Source organism: Budorcas taxicolor, chromosome 3 (genome assembly GCF_023091745.1).
Source record: "Budorcas taxicolor isolate Tak-1 chromosome 3, Takin1.1, whole genome shotgun sequence".
NCBI classification, from domain to species: Eukaryota; Metazoa; Chordata; class Mammalia; order Artiodactyla; family Bovidae; genus Budorcas; species Budorcas taxicolor.
The window spans coordinates 57,329,684-57,353,957 of record NC_068912.1 but is presented as its reverse complement, the minus strand read 5'-3'; the positions used below and the strand labels follow the sequence as shown (position 1 = coordinate 57,353,957).

At 38.4% G+C, this 24,274-nt stretch overlaps 1 protein-coding gene across 1 annotated transcript in view; it reads left to right on the top strand.

The window, feature by feature from the left end:
• CLCA1 (chloride channel accessory 1) overlaps nt 1-8,507 on the top strand; it is a 36,344-nt gene extending 27,837 nt beyond the window's left edge. The window contains exons 9-14 of the mRNA XM_052637702.1: nt 386-492; nt 3,119-3,334; nt 4,400-4,661; nt 5,549-5,719; nt 7,082-7,315; nt 8,125-8,507. Of these exons, the coding sequence (XP_052493662.1) occupies nt 386-492; nt 3,119-3,334; nt 4,400-4,661; nt 5,549-5,719; nt 7,082-7,315; nt 8,125-8,507 (1,373 nt within the window). The remainder of the gene's footprint in view (nt 1-385; nt 493-3,118; nt 3,335-4,399; nt 4,662-5,548; nt 5,720-7,081; nt 7,316-8,124) is intronic.
• Nucleotides 8,508-24,274: the final 15,767 nt, after the last annotated feature.

Below are 24,274 nucleotides of genomic sequence, written 5' to 3'. Positions count from 1 at the left end.
AAGTCAAGCTCGCTAAGATTATGTGTAAAATAAGAATAAATCAATACACTTGCAGTGAGGCTTAATGGCTCGTATGAAAGTGCATGACCTTTAAAACACAAGATTTATATTACTAGTTTTGGTCTATTGGAGATTCTTAACTGCTTTGCAGAGGGCTGAAGCAGCCAAATGACGATGCTGCTGAAGGATTTGTTTAGTAGGATTGAAATATATTTAATAGTATCAGCTTCTGAGTTAATCTGGATACCTATTTAATGTTAATCTATTAATATTAATGCTTTAATAGCACAAAAGAGTAAGTATTTTGCGTGTTTTAACAATTGCTAAAATGTTGCAAATATTTGTTTTCTAGAAAATAACTTCTGATAACATAATTGCATTCTAGGAGGTTTGCAGACATATGCTTCAGATCAGGTTCAGAACAATGGCCTCATGGATGCTTTCGCGGCCCTTTCATCAGGAAACAAAGCTGTTTCCCAGCGCTCCATTCAGGTCAGAGTTCCTCCTCAGTTTTTCCTGTTTGTTGAAAACCATAGCCAAGATAGGGAATTTCATGGTTATGAGTTTTAAGTTCCACATTCCTCTAGTAATGAATTAAAATTAAAATAGAAGCTTCAGCCTGATATTAGCCATTATTTCTAAAATGCAACAGTATTCCTTTAAACAAGGCAATCAGTGCTTCTAATTTGGAAACATTACTAAGTGACTTACTCTTAGAAACCATCAACATAAAATGTAATGGGTCCAAGAATTCTTTTTTAACATACGTTAACAAGCACCCATAGCAATATAATTGGCCCAGAATTGTCTTCGGAGTAGATCATCTCAATATAAATTATCTGGAACAACTGTTCAGGGATTACTTGGTCTTTTTTTCCATTACCTCAACTCCCTGATATTTGTCAAGATTTTCCTATAAAGAGTGGAAAGTGATTTGTACTGTGAAAAGCCCATGTGGTCAGTCCAGACACCTGGATCCTGTTCCTGGATCTGTCATTAACTGTGACCATGGGCAAAGAATTTCACCTCTCTGGACTCGAGTTCTCAGCCAGACATGAACCAGAAAACTTCTGCGGTCCCTTCTGGTTCTAGAATTTCAAGAAAACAGAATTTTCTTTCAAAAGTCCTGGGACAATAAAAAATGGACAAATATATTAAGCGCTCTTTCCTAATGGCTGTAAAAATTATTCATGTGAATCTTTAAACCAGAGAGAGTGAACAATCAGCACCACACCGGTGTGAGTTGTAACTTTTATTGAGAATGAAAGTAAAAATAATGTAAATCAAAGGCAAAAAATGACCTATTCTACATTACAGGGAATTCTAATCAATACTCTGTAATGGCCTATGTGGGAAAAGAATCTATAGGTGCTTCTCTGGTGGCTCAGTGGCAAAGAATCTGCCTGCAATGCAGGAAACATGAATTCAATCCCTGGGTTAGTAAGAACCCCTGGAGAAGTAAATGGCAACCCACTCTAGTATTCTTACCTGGAAAATGCCATGGACAGAGGAGCCTGGAGGGTTATAGCCCATGGGGTCACAACAGAATTAGGACCTAAACACAACATAGGTGTATGTGTAACTGATTGACTTTGCTCGACTCCAAAAACTAACACAACACTGTGAATCAACTATACTCCAATCAAAAAATTTTTTAAAGCCAAATAATGTCAGATTTCAAAGCAGTAGGCTTTTTAGTTTATCAGTGTAGCATTTATTCAGTCAAAGAATATAGCAGTTACACTCATTTACTAGTTCAGATTTAGAATATTAAACCCAACAGCCTGATTTGAACACAGGAGGAGTGTGTCTTAGAAAAGTAATTAAACTGATTAATGGGCAAGTTCACAGTCAGGCAGTTTCTGCCCATTATTTTTATATTTAAGAAACCTAAAAGGGAGGGAGATTGAGACATGAGTAGGACTCATTTCCCTACCTGTCATAAGAACAACATCTAAGGGCTCCTTGCTTTCTTCATGTCTTAGATCATAAAAACTAGAAAGTTGGGCTCGATGACCAGACCATCCTATCTTCTAACAGATATTTGTTTAAAGACCATAAATAATTAACTAGAGATAATCCTGCAGAATCATACTTTGTACGAAGTCTGGTTAGCCCTGCCCTACTTCAAGCCTGCTCTGCTGCTCCTTCATTCCTCTCCAGATAACAAATCAGCCTTGGGCACTGACTTATTTCACTTACCTTCACAGGGACTGCAATAATAATTGACCTAGGACTTAGTTATTTGCAAGTCAAACAATTCAGATGTGGGTTGAAATAAGTCCTAGTTAGTCCCCTTAAGGGTTTAAGTCCAGTAATAAGATGAGATGTACAGTATGCCGGTAGGTATCAAGCAAAACACACTGCGAGGACATCAAAGGATTGATGGAAACAAGATCCACTCACAGATTAGAGAATGAAACTAGGGTTTCTGGGGAAGGATGGGAGGAGGGATAGTTAGAGAGTTTGGGGTTGACATGTACACACTGCTATATTTAAAATGAACCTACTGTATAGCACAGGGAACTCTGTTCCATGTTATGTGGCAACCTGGATGGGAGGGGAGTTTGGGGTAGAATGGATACACGTGTATGTATGGCTGAGTCCCTTCATTGTTCACCTGAAACCATCACACCATTGTTCATTAATTGGCTATACCCCAATACAAAATTGCAAGTTTTCAAAAAAAAAGATACTGTGGGAGATCAAAGGAGGGACAGATTATTCTTTGCTGGTGAGATGGACATCAAGTGATTTTGAAATTGAATTTTGAAGGGTAGGTAAGGCTTAGACAAATGGAGATGAATGTATAGATTTCCAGGAAAAGCAGAGATTGTGGTAGTCAGAGAGTCAGAGATTCATGAAGATCATAAGAGGAAGTGGTCTTGTTTGGGTGTCAGAATCAATATTATGGAAGCTAAGGCTGGAAAAGTCATTCATGACTGGATCATTAAAAAAAGAATTGGATCATAATGGGTACTAAACATCAAACCAAGTTCTTAGGTACCACTGAAGTCTTTTTAATGGGGTGACTAATAGTTGGAGGCAAGATGGAAGCTATTATGTGATGGGAGCTGTATTCTCCAGCAAATAAAGAACTGTATACTTAACTTTACAGCTTGAGAGTAGGGGATTAACCCTCCAGAACAGTCAGTGGATGAATGGCACAGTGACTGTGGACAGCACTGTGGGGAAAGACACTTTGTTTCTCATCACTTGGACAACTGATCTTCCCCAAATCCTTCTCTGGGATCCCAGTGGAAACAAACAAGATGGCTTTGTAGTAGATGCAAACACCAAAATGGCCTACCTCCAAATCCCAGACATTGCCAAGGTATGAGCTCATCTTTTTTCCTTCTCACAGTTTGATAAGATAAAATAAAATTTTTACAGAATAATCACAGCTTTTTAAATGATAGTGGTTGCTTTAAAAAAAAAAAAAAAAAGAGTGTTGAATGAAAGAGAACAAGGAAAAAACTCCATTCAGTGGAAATCACTCAGTGTGACAACAAGTCTCTTCAGTTCAGTTGTTCAGTTGTGTCTGACTCTTTGCAACCCCATGGACTGCAACATGTGAGGCTTCCCTGTCCATCACCAACTCCTGGAGCTTACTCAAACTCATGTCTATCAAGTCAGTGATGCCATCCAACCATCTCATCCTCTGTCATCCCCTTCTCCTCCTGCCTTCAATCTTTCCCAGCACCAGGGTCTTTTCCAATGAATCAGTTCTTCACATCAGGTGGACAAAGTATTGGAGTTTCAGCCTCAACATCAGTCTTTCCAATGAATACTCAGGACTGATTTCCTTTATAATGGACTGGTTGGATCTCCTTGCAGACCTAGGGCCTCTCAAGAGTCTTTTCCAACACCATAGTTCAAAAGTATCGATTCTTTGGCGTGCAGCTTTCTTTATAGTCCAACTTTAACACCCATACATGACCACTGGAAAAACCATAGCCTTGACTAGTTGGACATTTGTTGGCAAAGTAATGCCTCTGCTTTTTAATATGCTGTCTAGGTTGGTCATAGCTTTAGTCAAGAAAAAGGAAATCGGCGATATTTTCTCCAGGTATTAAAAGGAGAACCTTCAAATTACACAGCAGCTGATACTTTGGCATAATGAAAACTATTTCCTCTATTGATCCTGCTCTTGAGAAACCAATGCTATGATAAGGACACGACTTTCAAACCTCATTTTTCCCAACTAGAATTTTCTTGGCAGTAAGAACCATGTGATTAGTCCAAACATACCAAAGTTTCCCTTGACTAAGAGAATATAAAAAACCTTAGATCTACTTGTAATGTACATATATCAGATGAGCTCTTCCTATAGTTGGCACTGAAGTCAGGTCTGTCACTGAAATTTATTAACTGGAAATGTCTCCATTTTTTTGGCTAGATTGGCATTTGGAAATACAGCCTACAAGCAAGCTCCCAAACCCTGACTTTGACTGTCACCTCCCGTGCATCAAGTGCTACTTTGCCTCCAGTTACAGTGACCTCTAAAGTGAACAAAGACACAGGCAAATTCCCTAGCCCTATGGTAGTTTATGTAAAGATTCACCAAGGAACCAAGCCAATTCTCAGAGCCAAGGTCACAGCCCTGATAGAATCAGTGGATGGGAAAACAGCTACCTTGGAATTACTGGACAACGGAGCAGGTAACCACCCCAGGAACTGGACACGTTTTTCTTTTCCAGGAAACAACCAAGCAACAGCAGGAGGGCATAATGCGGTGAGGAGTCCAGCACTGGGGTTGTGGTCAGGAGAGCTCTCTGCCTCCCTACCACTCCTATATTTTAAAATGTTGGGAAACATGAGAAGGGCTTGCCTTCAGCTTCTATAAAGTGCAAAAAAGTTGTCAGTGGGCACTCCAACCCTCTCAGAAAAGGAAAGGAGGAAAATTAATAGCTATTTTGTGTTAGGAGTTTGTGATAGATGGATAGATAGATCGATCTGCATTTCTTATCTTCACCACACACCTTTGAGGTATTATGATCCCTACATTACAGATGAAGAAAGAGGCTTTAACATTTGGAAAGCAGCAGAGATGGATTCAAGTATTGTTATATGTGACTCCCCTATCTATGTGAATTCTATATTATCTTGCCCAAAGTGAAAAGTCTATTATTTTTATATTTAAGACGTCTAACAGGGTGAAGAAAAAGAAAATTCTACATTTATTTTAGAACTTGACTATTTACTATAAAACAAGTAACTTTGTTAAAACAAATTCTGTAAATGAATTTTCTACCTAAACCTATCCTTGGTAAAAGTCATAAATTTTGAGAAAATAATCATACAACACTTTTTTTCTCACCAGTAACATACAGTAAATCAATTCAGTTCAACAGATACTTATTGAGTAGTTACTTTGTGCTATGTTGGATTTAACAGAGACACATGACTTGATCTCTGATTTCAAAAAGAAAGACAATTCAAGAGGACAAGATGTATGCATCTGAAATTACACACACACGAAGTGGTAAAAGAAGTATACCTCATCCTTAACTCAGTCAAATCTTAATTCCTTCATTTCTCTGTCAAGGTGCTGATGCTACTAAGGATGATGGTATCTATTCAAGGTATTTTACAGCTTATGATACAAATGGTAGATACAGTGTAAAAGTGTGGGCTTTGGGAGGAGTCAACACAGCCTCTCAGACGGTATCATCCCAGCAGAATGGAGCCATGTACATACCTGGCTGGATTGAGAATGGTGAGTAATCTATAACAACATCCTAAGCTTGAGTTAAAGGCTTGGAATCAAGGGAAAACCAAAGCCAGAGGAGAGAATGGTGCAGAATTAAATCAGTTTCTCAACCTTGCCATTACTGATATTTTGGTCACATAAGTCTTTATTGTGGAGGGCTGTCCTGTGCCTTGTGAGGTGTTTAGCAACACTTCTGGCCTCTATTTACTAGACATCAGAAGCAGCCCTCACAGACATGACAATCAAACATATGTCCAGACATCATTCACTGTTCTCTAGGCAACAACATAGCACCTAGTTAAGCCATCGGATTGAGTATAGATTTTGACCGCCTTGGTTCAATTCCAGCCTTCTACCAGATAAAGTATTTCAGGTACTCTCTTGAGCTTTGTCTGCCTCACTTGTAAAATAGGTAATAATAGTAAATATCTCATGGAATGGTTATGATGAATAAAGAATAAAATGCATCTAAATAAGCTATTGCTGGTAAACAAGAACCCCACTGATTGAACAGGTCAGGGATTTTTAGAATTTCAGGATGACTTTTATACAAATTTTCAGCAAGAATGTGAAGCAAATTGGAATTGCTACATTAACTAGATTTCCATGCATTCATTGAGAAAATCAAGTCTTTCAAAAGCACACAATTTTAGAACCCCCAACGTAAAACATTGTGTGAGAAACTACAATCTAATAAGAAAGATAAAACACAAATATGGAGAGGAAGAGAAAAATTCAAAGAATAAATAATCAAGGCAATTCTTGAATCCCAGCCAAATGATTAAGAAATAAATAGGAAAGACAAGAAAACCCACAGTATTACCTAGGTGGAAGAGACTGTTTGAGGAAGTCTGAGAAGGTTTAAAGCAGAGGTAGTATTTAAACTGATGGTGTGGCAGGTTCAGATTAGGATAAGGTAGTGGGGTAGCAACAACATAGGATAAGGTGGGAGGTGGAAGGGAGGTTCAAGAGGGAAGGGATTTATGTATACCTATAGCTGATTCATGTTGACATACAGCAGAAACCAACACAATATTGTAAAGCAATTATCCTCCAATTTAAAATTAAACACACACACACACACACAAAATCAATTCCAGGACAAGTGTATTTATAAAAAACAAATTGTGGAAGCTATCCCACTAAATATCTAGGAAATAAATATATGTGAGATAAAGAACTATGATTCTCTTTGCTTTTTCCCCTGTGATGTGACCTGATTTGGGAGCTTTACAACAAATAAAGTAAGTTTTGCGTGTTGGAAGAAAGAAGGGAAATGTAAGAAGAGGGCAACTCAATGACAAAACAGAGAGAAGTATAGCAATTTCATGGTGTTATCTGTCTTAACTGAGGAATTTTTTAATGCAGGTGAAGTAAAATGGAATCCACCAAGACCTGAAATTAACAAGGATCAAGGCAAGCAAGTATGTTTCAGCAGAACATCCTCAGGAGGTTCATTTGTGGCCACTGATGTTCCAAAGGCCCCCATACCTGATCTCTTTCCACCGTGTAAAATCACTGACCTGAAGGCAAAAATCCAAGGGGATGAACTCATTAATCTGACTTGGACAGCTCCTGGGGATGATTATGATCATGGAAGAGGTAAGCTGAATGTGGTATGGACCCTGTAAAGTAGTTTAGCAGCCAAGCAGAGGGGCAGAGGGTGGGAGGCAGGCAGGTGTGCTGTGATGCATGTTGAGGGCAGAAGGCAGGAGGGACCTGGGATGTCCTCTGAAATGACAGTTTAAGACTTTTAAACATGAGAAGTATGGAATCTGAACAACTGGCCTATATAGGTATAAGATATTTCAAACAGGAATAGGCAATCCTCAGTTTTTTTTTCTGAAATTTTGCCAAGCTGTGCTTTAATAGACCTCATTTTCCGTAATGTCTCTTGGGGAGAACTGGGAATAGAGCATAGATACTGTGGAGCAGAGCTGTCCTTTGGAAGAAACCTCAGATTTTTTCTCTCAAAGTATGGTCTGTGGATTGCAGCATGGGCATCACATGAATGCTAGTTAGAAGTGTAGAACTGGGTCTACTGAACCAGAATCTGCATTTTAAGATCCCTGGATGATGTGTGTGTACATTCACGTTTGGGAAGCACAAATAATAAAATAATAAGCAGTGATTATCTCCTCTCTCAGTCAGATGCTATGGCCAGAAATAATTACCTAGGCTTTAAGTCAAGCCTGATCCAGTTTTACATTTATCACTCTGTCAGAATACAAAAGGGCACAGGATATAAAAATTAAACTGTAAAAAAAAAGATACTAGTGCTTATAAAAATGGACCATCAGTTTCATTTATTCATTGGTATGTTATAGGATGGAGATATTGTTTCTAACAGATTTTTTAAAACTTTGACTTGAGGATTACAAATCACATCCTTTTTTTAAATTATGTTTTAGCTGACAAGTACATCATTAGAATAAGCACAAATATTCTTGAGCTCAGAGACAAGTTCAATGAATCGCTTCAAGTGAACACTACTGATCTCATCCCAAAGGAGGCCAACTCAGAAGAAGTCTTTGTGTTTAAACCAGAAACCATCACTTTTACAAATGGCACGGATCTCTTCATTGCTATACAGGCTGTTGATAAGGTCAGCCTGAAGTCAGAAATCTCCAACATTGCACAAGTATCTTTGTTTATTCCCCCAGAGATTCCTCCAGAGGAACCAAGTCCTTCTCTTCCTTGTCCTGATATTAATATCAACAGCACCATTCCTGGTATTCACATTTTAAAAATTATGTGGAAGTGGCTAGGAGAATTACAAATTTCCTTGGGCTGAGTTTTCCTGAGATAAATCATTCATCCTTCTTTTGATTATAAAAATTTATAAAATGTATTTTAGATTTCCTGTATGAGGCAATTTAATGAAATAAAATACTAAAAACTGGATACACATGCATAAAAAGTATGTATTCAAATCCAAAAATTTAATCATTGCTCACTTATTACTTGAGTACAGAAAGAAGGGGTGCTTGCATCAATAAATGGAAATATGTTTAATTTGATTTGAGGAACTTTGCCAGTTATAAAAGAACATGTAATTACATTGAAATATGCCAGAAATGACCAACTAGGTCAAACTATTTAAATATAAAAGGCATGTTCAATATTATATAGCAACATAAATGGGAAAAGAATTTGAAAATGAATAGGTACATGAATATGTATAACTGAATTACTTTACTGTACATCTGAAACTAACACATTGCTACTCATCTATACTCCAAAACAAAATAAAAAGTTAAAAATAAATAAATATAAAATTCATGACTTGTTATAGAAGAGATTTGGACCAACATTACCAGGATTATATATTCTTTTTCTCTAGATTTGGGCAAAGATGATGCGTTTCAGAAAGAGATTGCATTGTAGCTTCCCTGGTGGTTCATCTGGTAAAGAATCCTCCTGCAACACAGCAGACCTCGGTTCAGTCCCTGGGTTTGGAAGATCTCCTGGAGAAGGGAATGGCTACCCACTCCAGTATTCTGACCTGGAAAATTCCATGGACTGTATAGTCCATGGGGTTGCAAACAGTTGGACATGACTGAGCGACTTTCACTTTCATTTTGCATTGTGGAAGGAAATAACAGCACGGTAAAGGCTCCAAAGGCACAGAAATGTATGCAATGCGCATGCAAATATGAGTCAAAGATGCCTAAAGCCACAGCGGTGGCACATACAGTAAAAAAGCAGGTTCAGGCCAGGTGTGAAGGACAGTGACTGAGAAACATTTACTGTATACTTTGTGCCAAGTGTCCTACTAATGCCTTATATGCAGTATATTATGTAATGCAATTCAGTTCATTCAACAAATATTCATTAGCTGACCACTATATTCCAGGCTTATGCTAGGTCCTGAATACAAACAGATGAGTAAGATTTGGCCTTTTTCTTACAGGCAATAAGAAACATGTGAGGATAAATCAGGAGTGCTATCTATGACTGAGTAGTGTGGGGAGGGAGGTTTTGGGGACTACAAGAAGGACTAAACAAAACTGGAAGAGGCTACGGTCATGACAGATGAAAGGGGAAGGGGAAGAAAAGGGAAAAAGGACAAATAGACTTAGCAATATGACAGTTCCCATCAAGGACTAATCAAACATTCCAGTGCCTCCAAGGGCAAGTATTCTTGTAAAGTTGTTTTAAATTCCCAGTTTATTAGCACAGTGAGTTTAATGTTCAAGTGACTCTCTGAAAACACAACATCTAGAAGATTGTTTCTACATAGACTCTAGATTTATTTACAGATATTCTTAAAAGGAAGATCAAAACAGGATTTGAGGCACCTTAAAGCTACATACAATAAGTATGTTTAAAAATTAAGAAAATAAAGAAATGGAAAAAAGTTAAAGTGTTAGTTGCTCAGTTGTGTCTGACTCTTCGAGACCCCATAGTCTGTAGCCCACCAGGCTCCTCTGTCCATGGGATTCCCCAGGCAAGAATACTGGAGTGGGTTACCATTCCCTTCTCTAGGGGATTTTCCTGATCCAGGGATCAAACCCAAACCTCCTGCATTGCATGTGGGATTCTCTGTAATCTGAACCACCAGGGAAGCCCAGAAGAAAGTAAATATATGATAAAAACTAGAGGAAACTTTAGCATATCCAAAACCAAATATAATGTTCTGTTCAATTGCTGTCCCCAGGTCACACATTTATATTGAACATCCAAGTAGGCAGAACAAAGATTAACAGTCTACAGTGGGAAAAAAAAAAAAAAAAACACACATAGGTTCAAGAGGAGCATGACTTTCTCTGTTTGAGACCCAAGTGAAGTTTCATCTACAGGTCCTCTGTGAATTAGGATACTGTGATGTTAAGGACAGCAGCTTCAGAAACATCCATATAATAATCAGAAGTTTAATATAGCACTGATCAAAGCATTCTTCACTGTAATCATTCTTCACTGTGGGGTTATAACACATTCCAGCATTGTACAGGAAAGACTGTTATACAGGGGCCCAAGCAATGCAAAACTAGCAAATAGTTCTTGGGTTTGCTCCAAAGACAAAATCTGAAATGAATAGATTGTATGTCCTTTAGTCTAAGAAAGACTAGTTTTTCTTGTGTTTAAGTTTGTTATATTAGAACAGCAGAGAGTTCTGAGGCTAGAAAAACAGTGATATCCTAAAATTCATTACTGTTCAGTACTAAAATTCAGTACTGTTTATTGAATACACATCCAGGTACTTTGCCAGTCAACTAGACAGAAGATCAGATTGTAGTCTTTTTCTGAAAGTTACGAAACCAAAGTAGGTTGCTTCCAAGTCCTGGCTATTATGAATGGTGCTACAATGAACATAGAGGTACACGTGCCTCTTTCAGTTCTGGTTTCCTCAGTGTGTATGCCCAGCAGTGGGATTGCTGGGTTGTATGTCATTTATTTCCAGTTTTTTTAAGGAATCTCCACACTGCTCTCCATAGTGGCTGTACTACTTTGCATTCCCACCAACAGTGTAAGAGGGTTCCCTTTTCACCACACCCTCTCCAGCATTTATTGTTTGTAGACTTTTTGATGGCAGCCATTCTGACCAACATGAGATTGTACCTCATTGTGGTTTTGATTTGCATTTCCCTGATCAGCAGATGAATGGATAAGGAGGTTGTGGTACATATACATAATGGAATATTACTCAGCTATAAAAAAGAACACATTTGAGTCAGTTCTAACGAGGCGGATGAAACTGGAATCTATTATACAGAGTGAAGTAAGCCAGAAAGAGAAATACCAATACAGTATATTAACACATATATATGGAATTTAGAAAGATGGTAACAATGATCCTATATGCAAGACAGCAAAAGAGACACAGATATAAAGAACAGACTTTTGGACTATGTGGGAGAGGGTGTGGGTGGGATGATTTGAGAGAATAGCATTGAAGCATGTATATTACCATATGTAAAACAGATGACCAGTGCAAATGCGATGCATGAAGCAGGGCACCCAAAGCTGGTGCTCTGGGACAACCCAGAGGGATGGGGTAGGGAGGAGGCTGGAGGGGAGTTCAGGATGGTGGGACACATGTACACCCAAGGCTGATTCATGTTGATAAATGGCAAAACCCACAACAATATCATATTAGGCTATTTAATTAGCCTTAAATAAATTAATTTTTTAAAAACACTAGGGATACAGTGAGGAACTGCATAGAAATGTATGATGTTACTTCAGGGAAAGGAGGTAAATGTCAGCATGTAGATAACACAAAGTAGAGAACAGCAGAGAAAAACATTCTTAGGTACTCTGGATTATAAAGCAGATCATTGCAAAATGGATCTGGATTATCATATGTGATTAAAAAAAAACAAACAGAAACAAAATCTTGCTTTATGCCATCATTACCCCACAATGATCTTAGTTTTGTTTTTAGTTTCTGATAGGTCAATTAAGTGGGTAGGTAAATCTGATAAATATATTCTAGGCATTGGTTACCTCGGATTTTCAAATAAAGGCTGTGTCCTACCTAGACTTTCTCATCTAGAACCACAGTTTTATCTTGCTTCCTCTTCCTCCTTCACTTAACTGAGCCTAAACTCTTATAGGTAGACTTCCTTTTTCTAGAAGAGGCTGCAACTTCTCCCAATATCCAAGTATCAGGGTTTGGCTGAGAGAAGTATTTTCTGAGCTCCCCTCTGCAACTCCTGAACTAGGTCATTACTCCTATGGCATCATTTTTAAGTCTCAATCCTTCACCATTGATCTATGCCATCCTTTATCCCTTATTTTCTCTGTTATCTACTAATCTCACCCAAGACACTCTTGCCCCCTAACCCCTTAAAATCATTCTGCCTGGTATCAGAATCTGTATGAAACAGTCAATCAATATCTTAGCTTCAAAATTCCTTGATCTTCACCCCATCCCCACTAATGTTACCAAACTATTGGATTGGATTATAAATAAAAATGGGAGAATATTGCAATTCCATATGGTTTGATCTAATACTTCCAAGGCCACAGTCGAGACAATATTAAGCATATTATGTGCCTGAGGTGTTCATTTATCCACTTGGCATATATTTTAAAGTACCTACACTGTATCTTAATCACTCTGTTAGATGACAAGTATAAATGGATAAGCAACCCAGGTATGGTTTTTATTCTCAAAAATTTTACAGCCAGTCAGCATGTAAACAAGCAAGTAGACAATTAACATACATAGTATATAGGCACTACTTTAGGGAAAACATCTATTTTAAGAATCCATGGTTTGGTAACTAATCCACACGTAATATCTGACAGAGGGAGCAATGCTTCCACTTTCATAATGTCTGGTTATAAGTATAAAATAAAGAGGAAAAACCAACAAAAGAAAAGGAAAAAAATTATCCTAATCAAATTTCTGTTTCTGCTAATATTACTACATATTACATGTTGGGACCTAATTCTTTTCCTTTGCTCATTGATAGTTTGTTGAGATCAATGCCAGCAAGAGAGTTAGAGAGAGGGAATATAAACACTATGTTTTTAAAAATTATGCTTTAAAAAACTACCTGACATATGGCCTTAATAGATTCCACCTGCCCCAACAATTTTACAGTTTAGACTTTGGAAGAAATGCCAAAATGTTTCCAAAGAACAAACTTTCCAAAGTGTGTTTGTTAGAATGATTCACTAAAACAAATAAAGACTAATTAACAAAACAGAGTTCAACGAGGCTTATAGTAAAATGTCGCAGAAACAAGGATGACAGTCCAGGAAAGAACTTAATAATGAGAACAGGAAATTCATTGAATTAGAAAGCCTAAGCAATGCACAATTATCATAATTGAGAAAAATCAAAATTTTACCTAGTTCCCGGCATCCAGTGAGAAAAGGGAAACATGAAAAGGTTCTTCTTGGTGTATTTTAACTATCATAGAGATAAATATTGTCCTAAATTTTAAAGTAATTCCAAATTCATTAGGAAAAAAGACAAAAAGCATATGAGGAACTGCAGAATGAACAGCACAATTCAAACTGCAGAGGGCACAGCAAACTCATGCATAATTCTGGCAGTCCCTGAACCTCGGCTAATCTGACTCACAGGGCATGGCTATGGGCCCCAAGGCAGCACTTTAGGGATCCAGGCAATCAGTCTATTTAGAGCAAGGCCTTAGTATCTGGGGATTGGAAAGCAGAATACCACCACTATCACTATCACTCTTCCTACCAGAGGGTTAAAGAAGACATAGAGGTGTAGGGCAGGCGGGGGTAAGCAGGGCCTTTCCAAGAAGAGAACGGTGATACCTTAACATCATTAGTGGTGCTAGTGGTAAAGAACTTGCCTGCCAATGCACGAGACAGGAATTCGATTCCTGGAACCAGAAGATCCCCTGGAGAAGGGCATGGCAACCCACTGCAGTATTCTTGCCTGGAGAATACCATGGACAGAGGAGCCTGGTGGGCTACAACCAGAGTTAAGAGTCGGACATGATTAAAGTGACTGAGCACACTCTGGGCTTTTACTGAGTTTCAGGCATTAAGTGCTTTACATATTCACATCCAGAACCTCCCCTAATATTTAAGAGGCCTGAGGCAAAATTAAAAGTGGAGATCAACATACCATGTCTCTAAATATGCAAATGTAAATCAGGCTAACAAACTATTAAATGTGTTTATCTCCTGTCTAGACAAATAACACTTTCATAATGACTTGAAAGCCCAGATTCAAATTTTCAATTATTAGACCCCTCTCAATTTCATGCTGATACATGGCTGCTCAAGAACAGACGGGCCATGGGGCACCCATTTTTCTTCCTACTCTCCCCAACTCCAGTACTCACTTGAGGGACCTCATGTACATGTGTGTGGCCCCCCTCAACCCACACAACACATCAATAGCTGTCCTTTGTACTCTCAAGCCTAGAAATGCACACACCCTGATTTGATGCAACCTGTCTTGGGGAAAACTGACCCTGGCCACCCCAGTTAGTTCTAGCCAATGCAGACTGTGGAAGGAGGATCAGTTACTTATCAGGAGATTTCAGGTTCAGGCATGTGTGGTGTGTTCTAGAAGAAGGGGAGGGGGCTACTCACTGGATGGGTACAATCTCTTGGCTTTGTGGACTCCTTATACCATAGGATGGACCAGCTACATAGTCTGGAGAATCAAATACAAAATGAAAATGCAGGACCCCTTGTTTAAGCAGAAGTAAAAAGTAATATTTTTAAAGCTACTAAAATATAAAGCTTTTTTATTTCTTCCATAGCCTTTTTTCACTTGTCATGGTAATTTTATTTGTAATTTAAAGTTGTTCTAAATTTGAAAAATTATAATTATAAAGTATTCATGTGACTTTTACCATTCATCTTTACATCGTGCAATGCTAGTTCTAAATGCACATATAAGAACATTTAGTTGTATGTAGAATACACAATTTGTATTTTATAACTCATATGCATATGTAGTTCATTCTTGCCAAAATAGTGAAAACAGTGCACAACTTTTAAGTGTTTTTACTTCACATCTTGCCTGCCAAACGCTTTCCACATTTAGCTCACCGGTGAGTAAGCAAGGACTGCAAGGAAAAGGAACTATGGGCTGTTCTAGTTTTCCTTTTCCTTCTCTATCATCATTATCAATATAAGTAGTTGACTAACAAAGGAAAATGGAGACAGAAATGGCAATCCACTCCAGGACTCTTGCCTGGAGAATGCCATGGACAGAGAAGCCTGATGGATACAGTCCATGGGGTCACAAAGAGCTGGACACGACTGAGTGACTGAGAAGCAACAAAGGGAAATAACATGAATAAGAAAGGATATGATAGCTTCTTGGTTGCCTGTGTTTCTTGGAATGTCCTTGCCTTCTTTCTGCATTCAAAGTTCTGGATTAAACTGAAAGCACAGCCTTTCCAGGCTGTCAGGGCACCATCTACTTAGATAAAATATGTTTATCCTGTATTCACTTTGAGTCTCACTGAAATCCACCACTTTGTGAGCTCACCTGAATTTGTGCCCATGGGCCTCATGAATGCTATATGTAAAGGAAGTGGCACGAAATGGTGGGCACACATCCATCTTCCCATCAGACTCTACGTAAAATAAGTTCAAAGGGAAAAATGGCTAAGAATTTTAGGACAACTACCGCAGATCATTGAGTCAGTATATGACTTTTCTGAATCCAGGGCCATATATGATGACTACACAAGTCTCACACCCATGAGGCTAGCCTGGCGGAGGCCCAGGAGCAAAGGGCAAGCTCAGGGCCCTCTAAAGAGAAAGGATGTCATATCAAAGGCAGTACAGACAGGCAACTAGGGCTTAAGAGTTCAGGAATCTGCCTGGAGTCTCAGTTGGTAAGTGATTTAAGTAATATTTAAGCCATAGTTACAGTAATCTCTTAAATAAGTTTACTATACTTCTTCTTGAAAAAGAAGACCAGTTGCATGAACTAGGCCAATAGTGTACAAGCCTCAGATTTTCAGGTATTCTTTCTCCCATAGCCAAGAAGAATTTCTGGGTGAATTCTTCGGCAGGCTGATTCTAGAAACATAACTGCATTTATAATAATACTATTCATAAAACATTAGCTTGATGAAAAGAGAAGATGCAAGCAATTTTTCTTAGTAGTAATAATTAGAATACATAGAATAATAAGCATAACAAGAAAAATTATTATTATGTAATACTAACAAAAAGAATAGCTAACATATACTTATGTGTGTGTGATAAAGTCACTCAGTGGTGTCCAACTCTTTGTGACCACTTGGACTGTAACCTGCCAGGCTCCTCTGTCCATGGAATTCTCCAGGCAAGAATACTGGAGTCAGTTGGCATTCCCTTCTCCAGGGGATCTTCCTGACCCAGAGATCAAACCGAAGTCTTCTGCATTGCAGACAAATTCTTTACTGACTAGGCTACCAGGGATAGCACTTACTAAGTGTCAGGTACTGTTCTGAGAGCTTCTGCTATATTATCCCATTTTTATTTCACAGAACCCCCTTGAGTTTGGTAATATTATTATTCACATTTTACAAATTACAAAACTGAGGTAAAGAGGTTCCAGCATGTTTAGTAAGGTCACACAGCTGATTAGAGATAAGAGTCAGCAGTTTGAACCCAGAGTTCTTTGTTTCCTGTGTTTTTTGATCATAAAATAGGGAAAATATAAAGTTTATTAATATTCAAACTGACTACATTAATACAGTGTGGCCTTTTATTGAAGCATGGTTAATTTACAATGTTGTATTAGTTTTGGGTGTATAGCAAAGTGGTTCAATTATATATATACATATATATATATAACTGAATATATATATATATATATATAATGGGCTGGCTAAAAAGTTTGGTTTTAAATAAAAATAAAAAACACATTTTTCATTTTCGTCAAGAACTGTATTGAACAACATATTCATTAACTGAAAAAACTTTCTGGCCAAAACAATATTTAAACAACACACAGACACACACACACAAATATATATGCATTCTTTTTCTGATTCTTTCCTCAGTTCAGTTCAGTTCAGTTCAGTCACTCAGTTGTATCCAACTCTGCGACCCCATGAACTATAGCAAGCCAGGCTTCACTGTCCATCACCAACTCCCGGAGTCCACCCAAACTCACATCCATTGAGTGGGTGATGCATCCAACCATCTCATACTCTGTCATCCCCTTCTCCTTCTTCCCCCAATCCCTCGCAGCATCAGAGTCTTTTCAAATGAGTCAGCTCTTTGCATCAGGTGGCCAAAGTATTGGAGTTTCAGCTTCAACATCAGTCCTTCCAATAAACACGCAGGACTGATTGATCTCCTTTAGGATGGACTGGTTGGATCTCCTTACAGTCCAAGGGACTCTCAAGAGTCATCTCCAATACCACAGTTCAAAAGCATCAATTCTTTGGTGCTCAGCTTTCTTCACAGTCCAACTCTCACATCCATACATGACTACTGGAAAAACCATAGCCTTGACTAGATGGACCTTTGTTGGCAAAGTAATGTTCCTGCTTTTCAATATGCTGTCTAGGTTGGTAATAATTTTCCTTCCAAGGAGTAAATGTCTTTCCATTTCATGGCTGTAATCACCATCTAAAGTGATTTTTGGAGCCCCCAAAAATAAAGTCAGCCACTGTTTCCACTGTTTCTCCATCTATTAGCCATGAAGTGATGGGACTGGATGCCATGGTCTTAGTTTTCTGAATGTTGAGCTTTAAGCCAACTTTTCTCTTACAGGTTATTACAAGATATTGGATATAGTTCATTGTATTGAATACAGCAGGTTCGTTTCTATTTTTCATATATTAGTGTGTATATGTTAATTTGAAATTCCTAATTTACCTCCTCTCCTTTGCTAACCATAAATTAGCTATGAATGTGAGTCAGTTTTGGATTTGTAAATAAGTTCATTTAAATAATTTTTTTAGATTCCACACAAAGCGATATCATATGATACTTATCTTTGTTTGATTTGTTTCACTTAATATGATAATCTCTAGATCCATCCAAATGGCATTATTTTATTCTTTTTTATGGCTGAGTAATATTCCAGTTCAGTTCAGTTCAGTCGCTCAGTCATGTCCGACTCTTTGCAACCCCATGAATCGCAGCATGCCAGGCTCCCCTGTCCATCACCAACTCCTGAAGTTCACTCAAACTCACGTCCATCAAGTCGGTAATGCCATCCAGCCATCTCATCCTCTGTCGTCCCATTCTCCTCCTGCTCCCAATCCCTCCCAGCATCAGGGTCTTTGCAAATGAGTCAATTCATCACATGAGGTGGTCAAAGTATTGGAGTTTCAGGTTTAGCATCAGTCCTTTCAGTGAGCACCCAGCACTGATCTCCTTTAGAATGGATTGATTAGATCTCCTTGCAGTACAACGGACTCTCAAGAGTCTTCTCCAACACCACAGTTCAAAAGCATCAATTCTTCAGCACTCAGCTTTCTTCACAGTCCAACTCTCACAGCCATACATGACTACTGGAAAAACCATAGCCTTGACTATACGGACCTTAGTTGGCAAAGTAATGTCTCTGCTTTTGAATATGCTATCTAGGTTGGTCATAACTTTCCTTCCAAGGAGTAAGCATCTTTTAATTTCATGGCTGCAGTCACCATCTGCAGTGATTTTGGAGCCCCCCAAAGTAAAGTCTGACACTGTTTCCACTGTTTCCCTTCTACTTCCCATGAAGTGCTGGGACCAGATGCCATGATAGTTTTCTGAATGTTGAGCTTTAAGCTAACTTCTTCACACTCCACTTTCACTTTCATCAAGAGGCTTTTTAGTTCCTCTTCACTTTCTGCCATAAGGGTGGTGTCATCTGCATATCTGAGGTTATTGATATTTCTCCCGGCAATCTGGATTCCAGATTGTGATTCTTCCAGCCCAGCATTTCTCATGATGTACTCTGCAGAGAAGTTAAATAAGCAGGGTGACAATATACAGCCTTGATGTACTCCTTTTCCTATTTGGAACCAGTCTGTTGTTCCATGTCCAGTTTTAACTGTTGCTTCCTGACCTGCATACAGGTTTCTTAGGAGGCAGGTCAGGTGGTCTGGTATTCCCATCTCTCTCAGAATTTTCCACAGTTTATTGTGATCCACACAATCAAAGGCTTTGGCATAGTCAACAAAGCAGAACTAGATGTTTTTCTGGAACTCTCTTGCTTTTTCCATGATCCAGCGGATGTTGGCAATTTGATCTCTGGTTCCTCTGCCTTTTCTAAAACCAGCTTGAACACCTGGAAGTTCACAGTTCATGTATTGCTGAAGCCTAGCTTGGAGAATTTTGAGCATTACTTTGCTAGCATGTGAGATGAGTACAATTGTGTGGTAGTTTGAGCATTCTTCGGCATTGCCTTTCTTTGGGATTGGAATGAAAACTGACCTTTTCAGTCCTGTGGCCACTGCTAAATTTTTCAAATTTGCTGACATATTGAGTGAAGCACTTTCACAGCATCATCCTTTAGGATTTGAAATAGCCCAACTGGAATTCTATCACCTCCACTAGCTTTGTTCGTAGTGATGCTTCCTAAGGCCCACTTTACTTCACATTCCAGGAAGTCTGGTTCTAGATCAGTGATCACACCATCGTGATTATCCGAGTCGTGAAGACCTTTTTTGTACAGTTCTTCTGTGTATTCTTGCCACCTCCTCTTAATATCTTCTGCTTCTGTTAGGTCCATACTATTTCTGTCTTTTATTGAGCCCATCTTTGCATGAAATGTTCCCTTGGTATCTCTAATTTTCTTGAAGAGACCTCTAGTCTTTCCCATTCTGTTGTTTTCTTCTATATCTTTGCATTGATCGCTGAAGAAGCCTTTCTTATTGCTCCTTGCTATTCTTTGGAACTCTGCATTCAGATGCTTATATCTTTCCTTTTCTCCTTTGCTTTTTGCTTCTCTTCTTTTCACAGTTACTTGTAACTCCTCCCCAGACAGCCATTTTGCTATTTTGCATTTCTTTTCCATGGGGATGGTCTTGATCCCTGTCTCCTGTACAATGTCACGAACCTCCATCCATAGTTCATCAGGCACTCTATCTATCAGATCTAGTCCCTTAAATCTATTTCTCACTTACACTGTATAGGTCATACCTGAATGGTCTAGAGATTTTCCCTACTTTCTTCAATTTAAGTCTGAATTAGGCAATAAGGAGCTCATGATCTGAGCCACAGTCAGCTCCCAGTCTTCTTTTTGCTGACTGTATAAAGCTTCTCCATCTTTGGCTGCAAAGAATATAATCAATCTGATTTCGGTGTTGACCATCTGGTGATGTCCATGTGTAGAGTCTTCTCTTGTGTTGTTGGAAGAGGTGTTTGCTATGACTATTGTGTTCTCCTGGCAAAACTCTATTAGCCTTTGCCCTGCTTCATTCTGTATTCCAAGGCCAAATTTGCCTGTTACCCCAGGTGTTTCTTGACTTCCTACTTTTGAATTCCAGTCCCCTTTAATGAAAAGGACATCTTTTTTAGGTGTTAGTTCTAAAAGGTCTTGTAGGTCTTCATAGAACCATTCAACTTCAGCTTCTTCAGTGCTACTGGTTGGGGCATAGACTTGGATTACCGTGATATTGAATGGTTTGCCTTGGAAATGAACAGAGATCATTCTGTCGTTTTTGAGATTGCATCCAAGTACTGCATTTTGGACTCTTTTGTTGACCATGATGGCTACTCCATTTCTTCTGGGGGATTCCTGCCCGCAGTAGTAGATATAATGGTCATCTGAGTTAAATTCACCCATTCCAATCCATTTTAGTTCGCTGACTCCTAGAAAGTCAACATTCACTCTTGCCATCTCCTATTTGACCATTTCCAATTTGCCTTGATTCATGGACCTGACATTCCAGGTTCCTATGCAATGTTGCTCTTTACAGCATCGGACATTGCTTTTATCACCAGTCACATCCACAACTGGGTATTATTTTTGCTTTGGTTCCATCCCTTCATTCTTTCTGGAGTCATTTCTCCACTGATCTCCAGTAGCATATTGGGCACCTACCGACCTGGGTAGTTCATCTTTCAGTGTCCTATTTTTTTTTTTTTTTTTTTGCTTTTTCATACTGTTCATGGGGTTCTCAAGGCAAGAATACTGAAGTGGTTTGCCATTCCCTGCTCCAGTGGACCACATTCTGTCAGACCTCTTCACCATGACAGGCCCATCTTTGGTGGCCCCACACAGCATGCTTAGTTTCATTGAGTTAGACAGGCTGTGGTCCGTGTGATCAGATTGGCCAGTTTTCTGTGATTATGGTTTCAGTGTGTCTGTCCTCTGATGCCGTCTTGCAGCTCTTACCGTCTTATTTGGGTTTCTCTTACCTTGGACGTGGGGTATCTCTTCATGGCTGCTCCAGCAAAGCGCAATCACTGCTCCTTACCTTGGATGAGGGGTATCTCTTCATGGCCACCCCTCCTGACCTTGAACGTGGAGTAGCTCCTCTTGTTCCTCCTGCGCCCACCCCCATTGCATACATATAACGTATCTTTTTTATCCAGTCTTTTCTCAATGGCCATTTATGTAATTTCCATGTCTTGGCTATTGTAAATAGTGCTGCTATGAGCATTGAGTTGCAAGTATCTTTTTGAATTATGCTTTCCTCCAGATATATGCACAGGAGTGGGACTGCAGGATCATATGGTAAGGGTATTTTTAGTTTCTTAAGGAACCTCCATACTGTTCTCCATAGAGACTGTACCAATTTACATTCCCATCAACAGTGTAATAGGGTTTCTTTTTCTCCATACTTTCTCCAGTATTTACTGTTCGTAGACTTGTTGATAGCCATTCTCTATACACATACACACACACACACACACACACACATATCCATCCCTATATTAATGAAGTCTACTTGCAGACAGGTAGGACTAAGACAACTGACTCAGACAAGGTGATCAATAAATATTTTTAGAATAACGATACAGGGAACATTAATAGCATTTTCATTTATCAGACATAACTAAAATCCTACATTAACTATTTTTCCTTTTTACTTTTCAGAAAGAATTTTTTTTTAAGTTTCCATTTTAGATATAGTGTTTTTCATCATGTAGGCAAGGTTTCATATGCAGGAAATATTTTGTATTTAATTCAATTTCCTATATACCTTCCTTATCTGCACTGACATTTAGGCCTGGAACCAGGAAATAAGGGAAAAATCCTGATGACTCACAAAATTGTTAGGAGGTACTATTCTCAACATGGCTATTAACTTCAGAATTGAGAGTCAATCAAATTTGCTATCAATGTACAGAGTTTATTGCCTAGCTTCCTTGTTTGTTTTAGTTTTAATGATGGATAGTATGTGGATCAAATTTGCTAGTATAGCATGACCTAGTTGTCTAGTTAGCTTTCTGTTTTGTTACGAGATAGTATAATATCTATGTGGAAACAGGTATCAAATATGGACACCTGGTAGTGAATCAGCAGTCCTGAATAATAAACAGTGACAAAGGTAACCAAGAGTAATGAACAGAAGCTCCTAAGTACTAGGGTTCACTCAGTTTCCTTATCTGAGAATGAGGTTAGAGAAGTGCTGTGAGCAACCCCATTGACTAGCAACAACAAAAATAATAAAATAATTGTTACCAAATTAAATATACATATATATAGTATTTATATATACATATTATTTGTAAAGTCTAATGACATGTATACACATATACCATTTCATGAACTATAAATAGGCACTGACTTTCTAGAAAGCACTTGGCAATGTCAAAAGGCATAAAAATCTCCCCTTGACACATTAGTTTACAAACAGTATGTATCATAAGGAAATAAATAAACTTGCCAACAAAGTTATTCACAGCAGCATTCTCTGAAAGATACCTAAATTGGAAATAATATCAATGTAGTAGTAAATTTTATTGTATTCATGTGATGAAATTTTACTCTATCATTTTGCTTTATGAAATATTGCTATAAATATGCTTTAAAAATACATATCCTCTCACTAGTAATGAAACATCGGCCAAGTTATCTCTCTGTACTAAAGCTTCTTTATATGTGATATAAAATGAAAGTATCATAGGACTGATGTGAAGATTAACTGAATGAGTATAAGAAGAGTGGTTAGAACAGGGTCCAGCACAGAAGAATCACTAAGTCAATATTCGTTATCTCATCAGCTATATCATCATCTTCATTCTCATTCCAAAACAGTCTTTTGGTAGAATGCTCATAATATGTCTATTTTTTAAAGGTTTACAAAATTGAAAACATATATATAAGAAATGAGGAAAATGGAGAATAGACAGTTCTGCTATATATGGACAACATCTTAGCAGTGCTTTCACTTCTGGACACTGCACACAATTCTACAGAGATTAGCAAATTTCCAAGAACCTTGTATTGGTCTCCAGAGTGGTGCCCAAAGTTGATTTACAGAATGATGGTCCTGAGTGTGCAACTAAACTAATTCCGATATGAAATAGGAGATGTCACAGAAAGGCAAGCTCAAACACACTCAAAGATGACAAGTAAATGAGCTTTCTTCTACCCCTGGTGGCTCAGACGGTAAAGAATCCGCTTGCAATGTGGGGTGGGTTCGAACCCTGAGTTGAGAAGATCCCCTGGAGGAGGGCATGGCAACCAACCCCAGTATTCTTGCCTGAAGAATTCCCATGGACAGAGGAGCCTGGCGGGCTACAGTCCATGGTGTTGCAAAGAGTCGGACATGACTGAGCAACTAAGCACACACACACAGCAAATGGGTTTTCTTCTCTCTCTTTTCCCATAACAGATTACCATATTAATTTATCTGAAATTGATTTCTAAAAAAAATTTAAATCTGGCACTTCCTTTCTGTGAAAGTATTTGTATGCCTCAATAAAAATTTGTCCTGTGGATAAAGACTGGAGTATATGAACCTGGTGTCCTCTGGAAGACATTCATTAAAGACTCTTGACACCTGCACTCACTCTTGTGCCCCATTACATTACCCAAGTTATCGTCAATATATTCTATTCAATATATTCTGTTTTAGAAAGAAAGGCCTGAAAAGTGTTAAAATTAAGTTTTCAAACTAAATGAATTAGGCTCTGGTTATCTGGGAAGTTTAATGACAGTACGTATTCCTGATTGATGCCAGATAATCAAGGCTTTCAGACACCCATATCAAGTAG